General features: G+C 45.3%; 2 protein-coding genes across 2 annotated transcripts; both read right to left on the bottom strand.

Moving 5' to 3' along the window:
* Positions 1–1,549: 1,549 nt before the first annotated feature.
* On the bottom strand, positions 1,550–4,845 carry LOC6616612 (putative ATP-dependent RNA helicase BoYb). The gene has a single exon (XM_002040933.2). The coding sequence runs from the start codon at positions 4,825–4,827 to the stop codon at positions 1,639–1,641; it is 3,189 nt and encodes a 1,062-aa protein (XP_002040969.2). The 5' UTR covers positions 4,828–4,845; the 3' UTR covers positions 1,550–1,638.
* A 1,954-nt stretch (positions 4,846–6,799) lies between these two features.
* LOC6616611 lies at positions 6,800–7,914 on the bottom strand. The gene is made up of 2 exons (XM_002040932.2): positions 7,807–7,914; positions 6,800–7,660 (listed from the first exon to the last, which is right to left on the bottom strand). Exons 1-2 carry the CDS (start codon positions 7,807–7,809, stop codon positions 6,974–6,976), a joined length of 690 nt encoding a protein of 229 aa, XP_002040968.1. The 5' UTR covers positions 7,810–7,914; the 3' UTR covers positions 6,800–6,973.
* Between the last annotated feature and the right edge of the window lie 4,270 nt (positions 7,915–12,184).

Genomic DNA, 12,184 nt, shown 5'->3' with positions numbered 1-12,184 from the left:
GGATACCAATTGGCGAGAAGCCTGCACCGCATTACTCATAACTGTTACATCTTTTTCACCGAATCTAGTATACTCCACGAGTACGGGGTATATAAGCAGGCATAAAGAGCTTATTATTGCAAACGGGCTCCTGTGTTCTCCGCTTCATTTGGCTAAGCGTCAATCGTGTGCCTCACCATTCCAGTGAAGATTAGCCAGAGCAAGTCGATGAAGATATTTCTTTAAATGGATTTTTAATGGAACCAAAAGGCAAGCTGATAGCGTTGGAAGCAGAAAATGGGAAAGTCGGCGAGAAAATCTCAGACTAAGCAGATAACCAACAAATTGTGAGCCGCTGCTACCGATATGCCACCTCCATCTGTTCTCTGAGCACCCGGTGCCCCTGGAATGCTCTTTTTTAACGTATCGGCTTACGAGGCGGACGGACTCAAGCCGCTTTCGCCTTAAGTACTTCACCTCAATTTGCCTGTCTCGGCTTTGAATTGCCTTGTCGCAAACGCAAATGGCAATTGCTATATGCTAAATTTAAGCAGAGCCCCGACCTGGGTCAAGCTGCTGGTCGGTGGTGCCCAGGTCAGTTGCAGCCATAATTTTAAATTTTTCATAAGCTTGCGCTTGAAAAGTTTCCGCCTGGGCAAAAAGTTTCTACATTTGGGTTTCTGCGTGTTTGACTTTGCCTGCGCCTGGGTGCTCCAGGAGCTGCTGCTTTTTATCCAATCGCTGCTAATTGGACCTGCCAAAAGAGCTGGGAAAATGAAATAAATTTCTGGGGCTTGCCGTCCACGGAAATATTGAACAAACATCAAAGAAAAAGTGTTTTTCTGGAGCTACTGGTCGCAGCAAGTTATCAGTATCACTTGGTAATCGAATGAAACTATCTTAACTTCCACATTATGGCTGGCATTAATTGGTCCTGCAACATAATGGCCGATGTACTGTACTATCCGCCAATCTATAACAAACCTCCAGTTCCCCCATATGTGGAATTAGAACATTGTGATTCCTGTCCAAAAAAATGTAGCAAATTGGATACAAGCAATTACAGAGGAATCTCTAAATTGTCCGCTATCCCTAGCTTTTTGAAAATGTTATTACTTCTCATTTGCAGATCGGAAATCCAGAGGAAATATTCCTCTCTTTGTGCATATACAAACTATGTAGAGAACAATTTTTAAAGACTAAATTGTATATACCCTTGCGAATAAGTCAAAGGTATAATTATAACAGATTTACTCGGCTATTGATCCTGATCAAGAATATATATACCTTATATGTTCGGAAACGGTTCCTTCCTGTTACATACTTTTTTAAAAGTAATCTATTAAACCCTGTTACTCTACGAGTTACGGGTATAAAAAACGCACAGTTTTGATTAAACTATACGGATTAAACCAGTTTTTTATTTCAAGATTTATTCTGAAGCGCAACTAAAACGTTGTAATGGTTTTAATACTCAAAAGCATAAGATTTTTGTCAGTTTATTATTGCTTTAATGCTTTTTACCTTTCGCTTACTACTAGCTTGTTAGTTTAACAATTGTGTAATATTTATATATTTATATTTTATATATTTCTTCGTGGCCCCAAAAAAGGAACTATAGTTCTTAATGTATAAATGGATTTTGTCTTTAGTTTCTGATTATGAGTCCCATATTTTTTGGCAGTATGGACGCTCAGTCCCTTCCATATTCACTTCTTCGTCCTCACTGGTCTCGCCCTTTTCATGTCCCTCAAAATTTCGTTTCACATAATCCATATCCTCCAGGAAACGAACCAATCGGTTCTGTGTCTCCTGTCGGTGTTTATCAACCTTATCGAACAAATCGTGATTGGGCTTCAGAAATCGATACTCTCTAAATGCCAATGGATCGATAAGGGCCAGCAGCTTTTTGACACTTATGTACACGGTCCGTCCGCGGATGTTGTGACTCATTGTGCTGTATGGAAATCTGAGGGTCATAATAAACTGCAGAATCAGATCTGGGGAGTTGGATTTTGCCCTGAAGAACAACTGTGCCCCGAGCAGTAGCGCCTTGTAGTCGTGGCCGTCTTCCGGCAGAAACACCTGCAACTCTAAGGTAGTCATGGTCTGATAGTAGGTCACGGACGGTCTCGCTACATTGTTAGGAAGTAGTAATAATGTAGTCTTCTCCTGAGTATGGTCAGGCGATAGCAAAGTCGAGGGTGTAGCATCCTCGTTTGTCACAATCTTATGGAATTCATCTGAATCGTTGACCATATGGTCAGAATTCTTTGGCGGTTTACTTTCATCTTCCAGCTCCAGAGAGGCGCAATTCATGATACACTCGTACAGCTCGGAAAATCTGTCCTCATTGGATTGCGGGCTGTGAGATTCGTTGGTTTGGTGTGGTGTTTCCGAGGTTTCAAATCGTCTTTCATGCAGTTCCTGATGCAGCTCATTCGCCTTGCCCGCTTCGTAAGCCATATTGGCCAGCCGCAGACACCTTCCGCTTAAAGCGGGCTGACTCTCCAAATTGGTCGGTTGATCTGTCATCTCACCTTTCATTTTTTCATGTGGTTTGCGGTTTGCTTTTTCCTTGGAGTCATCTATATCGTCTTCTATCGTCAGCTCCACAAAAAATGCACGTATCATTTCGGCAGCATCCTCACTTCTTTTGACCAAGGTGGCTTCAACAAGACGCCTTGCTAGGCTTAGATGCCGCACATGCGCCTTAAATTGGTCCGCATACATCATGGCTACCAGATCCTGGACAAACAAAGTTCCTGCTGCGACGAAAAGTATTTTGGCCTGGAAGAAGTGATCTTTTGGGAGTTGGGTCAGAATGAAATTTACATCGCAAATATTTTCTTCAGTCCAGCTGCGCTCGCCGAAATAAGGCACCCAGCCCGGAAGGCGCAGATCGCAGGCCAATGGCGCCTCCTGCTGCAACGCCTCCGGACACTCAAACAGTTTTCCACAGTTGGTAGAGAAGATCCGCGTGTCAACGTCCAGGGCCTGGAGTTTCACTGTCAAATCGGATTGAACTATGTTCGGGTTTTTTATAGTCGCCACCTTCAGGACGCGAACACGCTCCTTGGTAAACGTGGTGTGGTACATGCAAATCGCTCCGGCAACGGGTGGCCAGTAGCGTCGGGTCTCCTTGCTCTGCATTAACTGCATGCGGAACTCCTGCACAGCCGAGTATTCCATCATCCGCCACGTGCCTTTGGGCGGTAGATGTGCAAGTAGGCGAACGCAAAAATGTGTCGGTGAGTAAACCTTGACCAGCTGAACCTTGACATCTCCAGACGCGGGCAAGTAATCAGGCCTCCTGTCAATATGGGACACGTGATGACGACTCTCGCAAACAGGATCGTAGCACTTGCCCAGCACTAGGATTTGGTCGCACAACTGATGCTGGTCGTTTCTAGCTTTGCCCAACTCCTGCCGTATTCGTTTGGCCACCTCAACCAAGTGGTATTCCACTTTTTGATGCAGCTGAAGAAAGTCTACGAGACGCGGCAGTTGACGGTGATTGTTATCATCAAGGAGCACCAGAGAGTGCAGTGGCCTCTTCACAATGTTTGCTGATGGTTCCACCATATTGCACAGATTGTCGGATATTTTGAGGTGCCTTAACTTAAAATTCCTCCACGAGCGACTCATACTGTGATGAATTATGGTGTGCGCATCTCGAATGTCCAGCTCCGGGCAATTGTCTGTGCACAGCAGAATAACACCGTTGCTTCTTGCCCGCCAGCTATGCACCTGCCGTCTAACCTCCAGGTCCGAAGTCTGGTAGTAGGGCAGGCAGCTGTAGTTTCGATCTTCCAAAGCTGCCACAAGGCACTGCATGTCCACGTCATCGCTGCAGAAAATAACCGTTCGGAACTCCTCGGGAGAACACTGCTGCAGCATTTGGACCACTGCGTTAGCCTTAGCTTCTGAGCGCATTATGGAGATTCGTATGCGTGTTCCGCCGTAAAGGGCCGCCTCCAGTATATCGCCGAATACAAGAGCCGGCTTATCGTTGACAGCTCTTAACTTGGACATCAGCGTGTGACAATATGACTTCGAAACCATTACCACTTGGGGAGAGTGTGACAGTGGCAGGATCTCCTGCAGCACCTGCTGGGCGTCCTGTAGCTGCTCCTTGGACATCAGGTCCACGTCGTCGTACACTAAGAATTGCAGGCAGGGAAACCGCATGAGGCCAGGAGCCTCTTGCCAAAACCATACCAGCTGAGCAGGAGTGGCCACCAGGCAACCAACTCCGTTCAAAAGCTTCAGGAAGAACTGGGAACTTTTTGTGGAGGAAACATTTAGTGTCAATGTAACCATGTCACTCTTATGCGCCTGGCGCAGCAGGGCTAGACACATCGCGCTGACCTGGTGAACGCGTCGCAGATCCGGAACGAGGATCAATGCTATGGGGCCATAGTGATCCGGTTGAGGGAAATCGTGCTCCGCATCCTCGCGCTGGCCTGTGAAATCCATTAGAGCTCTTGAAACAGCATGGCACACAGGTGGTATATAAGCAAAAGTGCGACCACTGTCCGGAGACCCCACAATCATGGCCCCGTGCCCAGATCCTCCGACCAAGTGTGGCCATGTGTAGCTTTGCAGTCGGAGCAACTGGTTTAGGCCAAAATTCCTCATGGTTTCCAGGATGTGCGGCAGAAGAGAAACCTCCGCAAATCGACGAGCCGGACGCAACTTGCAGTTTGCATGGGCCACTGCATACTCGGAGCAATTGGTGGCCACCAGAGGTCGGATGGCATTTGGGGCGCCATAGTCTGAGTCTCTGCTGCGCTGCGAGGTCCTTTCCATTGTGTTAGCCAGCTTTTCTTCGCTAATTTTTATCATCTTTCTTATCAATAAGATATTACGGAAAATATAAGTGCACTTGTTAAGTTCTTGAAAAGTCTGAAATCAGCTGTGATTCGATAATTTATCGATAAGTGTTTGGTTGCCATTTCAGTGCAGTACGTCTCTGCTTGCACTAGTGAGCTGTTATAATTTAAAATTATGTAAATTTACGTACATAAATTTAAATGCAAAAACATGATGACTCTTTCCAATAACAAGAATTTTCCAGCATTGAGTTCCTTTTCTCAAAATACCTGTCGAAATCATACATACTAATACATCCGAATCATCTGGATGGATTGGTGTTCTTAATTTTGCAACGCAGCGAAGGATTCATTTGGGACCATATTAATTATATTCTTGATCGGTATCAAATGTAGTTTCGACAGAAAGTAGTCTGCCAGTTTTAAAGCTATCTGAATAAATCTGCCCCAGAAGTGTTCTTTCCATGGAAGGTAGAATTCGTATGTAATGTCCCGGTTGGACCCAGTCAAAAATTAAATACAAAATAAAAGACAACTCTCTTTGTTCTTGATCATAAAGTGTTATAAGTTTGTTAAATTTGTAAAACTATAGTAAAGAACAAATAAATTGAAAATAATACAAAACATAGTTTCCTTGTTTTTGATCGGAAATAGTTTTCAGAAATATTTAATTTCTAAAATAAGTCTATAGGCTAAGTTTGTTTCTTGTTTAAATTTGTTTTGTTGTCCAGTGTAATATATCTGATCGCTGGCAACAGTGCGGATGAGTAATAAAATTTTGAACCGCTGAAGATACGTTACTATTCAAAATGTATTCGTAATATCATAGATTACGAATAATGGTCAGAAGAGTTAAATTTAAAATGGTATTGCGCATTAGGTATTTTTAAACTATAATATAATGAAATGATCATATAATGATGATATGATGATGATATAATGATATAATGAAACTAATAATATATACTTATTAAATAAATGAAGACCAATGAACCACTTTAAGCATGTGCGCTTCAGACAGCTTTGAGCGTCGCATACTCTTTCTTTCACATGCACTTTACAACGAATATATTATACCCTTTTGATCTAGGAATAACGGATATTCAAATCAGGGTGTCAGAAAAACCATCTATGGCTTTAAAGACGATTAATAGAAAACCAAGCAAATAGTGTGTTGGTATCATGAAACCCGTCCAGCTTTCCCCTATCTATAATTGGTTTTAAACTGGGTTCTTGATTCGAATAACACTTTCTGTGACACAGGTCACAGAGGTTTTGATATGACCGTGCCCGAATGCTTCTCTTCAACAATCTGCTGGGACGGAAGCTCATTTCGATATCTTACTGGATCTGAACTCGTTGATAACCTTTTTGGCCTGAGCCAGTTAGCAAAAGTCAGGCGCTCAATTACAAAACTTTGTGTTTGGAGAGCAAAAAATGTTTTATTTACTCTTTTGCAGCCGCTTTCGGTCCTTCCCTAGCTCTGTGGACCACCAGCCAAGGACCAAGCACATAGTTCCAGGAGCAAGGCCGCTACAATATTGTAATTTGGCTGGCAGCCCGCAAAGCCAAGCAAAGAAAACAAAGAAATCAGGGAAAAATCAACTTTGTGCAAATAAATGCAAAATAATATTACGAAAAGTTGACCGTAAAAAGATGCCCAGTCCCAGGCCCAGTCGAGCAGGAGACGGAAAGTCGGTGCACTCAAAGTGCCTACTCCTGCCGCTCCGGCTGCTCCTTGTGCCTCCAAAAAAGCGCACTTAATTTAAAAATAGAATTTTGCCCTCTTGGCGAGGAGGGCCAACCGTTTTTCCGCTTGCATTTTGCCCTTTACTTGGCCATTGATTGCGATTCCATTTCGCCCATTGGCTTGAGCTCCTAGTCGAGCCGTTTTTTACATTCGAATATTATTATTTAATGTGCAATTTGGAGAGTATGCTAATGTTGATCCCATTCCTGTGCCTCTAAGTTGGAAATATGTTCACTGATTTTTTGTGAATAAATTTTATTATTCCATATGCTGTGACAACTGAGTGAATAAGTATTGGGAAGGGCCAAAAGAAGAAGTCAGTCGACTGGACGAGGCCCGTTCGACTTTACTTCGTGAGTGTACTTTCAGGATCAATTTGGTTCAATGTGCCCAGGTTCGGATCGGAGGCCTAGTGGCGGTAGCGGTAACGCAGACGGCGCACAGTCTTGTAGCGGTAGCCGTCCTTGGCCAGCTCAGTGCCCTCCTCAGCGGACTTTGGCTCGGCCTCGACGGCAGCGGGGGCGGCAGCGGCTGCCTCGGCGGGGGGCAGGTACTCTCCGTTGGGTGCGGACTCGGCAGCAGCCTCTTCGGCGACAGCCTCGCGGCGGTGGCGGCGGAACTTGAGACGGCGCACTGTCTTGTACTTGTAGCCATCATCACCCAGAACGGTTTTCAGCTCGGGAGCGAGCTCAACCTGCACGGGTGGGAGGTACTCGCCGCTGGGCTCAGCGATTTCGGAGACATCGCGGCGGTGGCGAGCACGGTACTTAAGCTTGCGCACCGTCTTGTACCGGTAGCCGTCGTCGGCAACCTTGGTGTCCCCAATGGCGGCGGCATCTACTGGCGGCAGATATTCCTGGCTAGGTGCGTTTTCCACAGGAGGAAGGTATTCCTGGTTTGGCACCTCGCGGCGGTGGCGCAGCTTCAGCCGGCGCACGGTCCTGTACTTATATCCGTTCTCCGAGAGCTGGGCGACCTCCGCCTCGCCGACGGGGGGCAGGTACTCGGCGGAAGGCTCCAGTGCGGCAGCGGGATCTGCGGACTGGGCTGCCGCAAAGGCCACTAGGCAGATGGCAAGGACGGCGGTGAAGAGTTTCTGTCAACGACAAATGTTAGTGTTGGAAAACTTATTTTGAAAAAGTAGGGAATACAACACAAATCATTAAATGGCAATATGAGCACCGCCTTTGAATTTGTTTAGAAATTAATTTTATATAGGAGGACGGGCGAGATGAAACATACCATTCTGAAGCTATAGTTCTGTTCTGCAGCTGATTAACGAACTATTCGAACTAACTGAAGGTGTTGCTGTGTCGCTAGTATTGAACCCAATGATGTCTTGCTCCATTTCGGCCGCGTCTTTATAGCCGGTCTTTGGCAGGCCTGCTGGACTACAGTTTCCATTACCAATCTCGATGGCAGGCGGAACTCAGCCGAGATGAAATCATACCCGCCGAGTCGAGTGCTCATCAAACCCAACAACGAACTTATTAACCACTTGGGCGATGACAGCGACTCTGGTCTTTGCTTGCCGAATTTGTCGATCGCCATTCGACCACGCACTTGAGCACAATTATTTTTGGAACTGGTCTGCGAAGTGAAGTGTATCGTCCATTCGTGCCATGCGTCGGCGATGATTCGTGTAAGTGCTCGATGGAGCTAATGTGGAGGAGCCTTGCGATAGCCAAGAGCTGGTTAGGTATGAGTTTTCTGAACGTTCTCCACACGCCAGCCACTCCATTAGTTCTACTCCAGTTTAAAAGAAAATTTCGACAAAGCTCTCGAAAGCTGACCTTGAACACGATTTGCAGATCCGCTTCCCACCTCAGAGTCTCTTCACGTACAAATCATCGATGGTTCGCTCGATCAAAGAATCGAGCTGGTCATTATAGCACCAAATAATGACAGAATCTTCGTAAAATCGCACAGTTTCTATTTTTGTGCTTCCCGCTCAGCACTTTTGGCCACTGTTCAACTCTCAACACATCGATGTATGTAGCTCCTTGCCTGCGACACCTGCGAAATGGATGTTTGCATCTATCGGACGCAAAGCGATAAGCCATATGAATTCGAATGGCACTCGACAAACACAGACAACAGGCAAATATAATCGATGACAGCGACAATCGACAGTAACAATAATAAGCAACTGCGCCAGAAATTATGCATTGTCCCGTCGTCATCCGCATCCCAATTATAGGATTGCTTTATGAAACCAGTGCTAAAGTGGATGGGGTCATTCGCCAATGGACCGGCAGGACGCAGGACACCTTTGAGGGATGTGTTTTGCATTAAAATGAAATTAAATGGATGCTGCTGTATTATTGGCCCTGTGGATACTGACATTGCTGGAACAATCGTTGCTGCAACTGCATTTTAATTGGAGTCGAGAACGTGGACTTGGCCTCTCGACGTTTGGACACTGAAACAGTTTATTTGGATTTTGCGATTTATGCAACAAAGTTTTAAAGGGTTAGAGGCACTATTACCTGGACATGTGTACAATTGATTTTCAAGGAATCTTAAGCAGATAGAGGTGCTCTAGCTTAATCATAAATCCGTTTTTTTATAACACAAATGCGACACATAAATGTTGAATATTATTAATTTTTTCCATGTTAAAAAATCCCTTTTACGATGCCTGAACATCACCGAACACAATAGAATCGCCAATAGAATCAGTTTCCCTTGCACCTTAGGAAAGTGTGCATTGCCAGCCATAAAATATCATGCACCGCCTCAATCGAAGTTGGCCGGAAGCGGCGATACCCGCCCATCGCATTACCTGCCCGTGCGTCGACTTGTTTACCGTTTCGGCAATCTGCTGAAGTGAAAGGGCTTAAAGGACTCAAGTGTGCACTCCTTTTCCGTGCCTTTGACATCGCCGACGTTGCCATGATAATGTGTCATTATATTAAAAGCTTTGCAAACACGCCCCCTACCGGCCACGGGTTGCGCAACCTCTGGTTCTCCGCCTAGCCACGCCCACTTATCACACATCGCCGCCCACCACTGAACCCGCCAAAGAACCGTCTGTGCTGCAAATTTCATTAGCGCTTATACTTTGTGGCTGTGCTGTGCTTGCTCATAAAACTAAGATGCCATTGGGAATTGGCCGCGGGTTTGTGTGTGTCAGCCTGTTTGCTAGCCTGTTTGTGCGCCTCCTTCACATTCAGCCAGCAAAGTAGGCAATTAATTTGTTAATTGGCGGCAATACTGTTAGTCAAATTGATGGCAGTTGACGAACGGGGACGAGGCCGAGCTGCAGAGCGATCTATTTCCGGAGCAAATTGAGTTTTCGCACTGTGTTCCCTGCAGCGGACTAATTTGGACAGCTGAGTGGATTTGGGACAGTCGCAGGCAACGACATTGTGTGAATTGTGAGGGGCGTTCTGATTCAGGGCCGAAGATGCGGAATTTGATTTGCATTAGGTGCCTTCGTCCATCCCCAGTCATCTGGGGAGCACAGCTAACTCGATATTTGGCTAAAGCTGCGTTACAGCCCATTTAAACATGCATGCACATGCATGCACGTGCATGTATGTGAAATCCCTTTAATAGCGCCGTTATTTTTCGTGTCGCAAGCGAAATCTCTCCACCTTTCCTTTAGGACACGGCATTTGCAATCCAAATTTTATGCATACTTTGTGGCCCTTACCATTTTATTCGTGTCGTTTATTTTTTTGTCATTGTCGAAAGGCCATTTAATGGGCTTTTGATCTTTTCATTACGGCCATCAAAAACACAAACACACCACCCAACCACCTGCCTCTTTGGCCACGCCCCCTTCCGATGATTTGATTTGCACAGATGCGATTTCACGGCCATGTGGGCTGTCCACGTATCTGAAATAATCAAGAGGTGCGAGCCGTGCAACAGTGCGTATTATGAATTTGTTTAAACGGCTCGCTGCGCCAACGATTTGGGCCGGAAGTGAAATGCACTTTAAGCGCATCTCACGTGTGTGTGTGATCCTACTGCGCGTAAATAAATAGGGAACATTCTGTGTTTATTTAGTGGTGGTGCTCTTTTCCGATGACACACGTAAAATGCAATTAGTTTGAGCATCTGGAAAATGTTAATTGAAAATATATGTACGCCTTGCAGCCAGTCCGCTCGGATTATCATTATCCTGCTACTATTGCCAGTGGCTGGGTGCACTCGAGTCCATAAATGCCATGTCCTTGCGGGCAGCACCTGTCATCGCGGTCGGTTCCATCCTCATCCGGAGTGTCGTCATTACGACCTTTTTTCGCCCGCTTAGCGTATGCTGAATATGTGCGCTTAATTCACAAAACCGCCAGTTGGCCACCCACTCCGCCCACTCGACAGCCGTTTTTTGCCCCGCTTTTGCTGCCCCGGCTGATGTCAAACAATATTTATATACTAGCCGCTTTCGCTCTTACATTCGCATAATGCGCGGATTATTTTCTTAATTGATGTCGATCGCCTATTATGTGCACAACACAAGCCCCAGCTGCCAGCGAACTGCCAATGAATGCGAAATTCAAATTTAAAAGTGGCTGTGGAAAATTTATTCGCACTAAAAGTTAATTTGATTTTGCTGACCGCATGTACATTTTGAACCATTTGACTTTGACAAAATTGCGGATTCAAATTGCATTGGCCATGAGTGTGGGGGGTGTATTGACTGGGCGGTTGTGGGCGGCGAACGAAGTAACCAGAATCATTAGCAATTTCGGTTTTTGTTCTGTTTTGCAAATTGAAAATTTGTGTTAATTGGTCTGCAGAACATAGAACATAGAATATATAACATAGGACGTATGACATAGGACATGGAACATATAACATCACATATCGCATAGAACATAGAACATGGACTATATAACATCACATACCACATAGCACATAGAACATGGAATATAGAACATAGAACATAGAACATAGAGCATATAACATAGAATATCACATAACACATTGAACATAGCACATTGAATATAGAAAATAGAACATAGAACAAGCAAGCAATAGGCCCATTTTGGTTTCCAGCTCGGCGATACAATTTGAAGAACAGCTTACAATGGGTAAAAAGAAAATGAGCCCAGCAGCATAAATGACAATCTGCGGGCCTTCTGTAATTGAACACAAATTAATAATTGCAGAGCTCCGATGCTCCTAAATCGCTCTATTGGGCGATCATGAAGAATAAATGCAACTCAATATCCGGTCGACTCCAGCGGCCCGCCCCGCTTCCTTCTACACTTTACAGGATTAAGCACTTAGCAACAATTTTACGCACGCATTTTAAATGAATTATGCATTATTTATAAATAAATAAAATGCTCACGCACCGAAAACTTTGCCAATGATGTGCAGCAGTCCACTCCCCCAACTCGCTGCACCGGAACCCATCGGAGCCCGTTCCCCAGGATGCTGGCGATGTTGGTGTTGAAAGCCGCAGGACGAACATGTTGCGCTTAAAATACTTTGCTAATTTTTCGCTAATATTTACCAGGTGCACTGATGCCGAGGCTCCATCCCTCTGCCCCGCCTCCCTCCTCCGCCCTCCCATTCCTGCCTGTTGTTTGTTGTGCTGTTGCTGTTGCTGCCTCTGGTCGTTCGCTTCGGTTTGTCCGCCTGTCGGACATAACAAATATTT

Source organism: Drosophila sechellia, chromosome 3L (genome assembly GCF_004382195.2).
Source record: "Drosophila sechellia strain sech25 chromosome 3L, ASM438219v1, whole genome shotgun sequence".
Lineage (NCBI taxonomy): Eukaryota > Metazoa > Arthropoda > Insecta > Diptera > Drosophilidae > Drosophila > Drosophila sechellia.
This window is presented reverse-complemented; position numbering and strand designations above follow the sequence as displayed.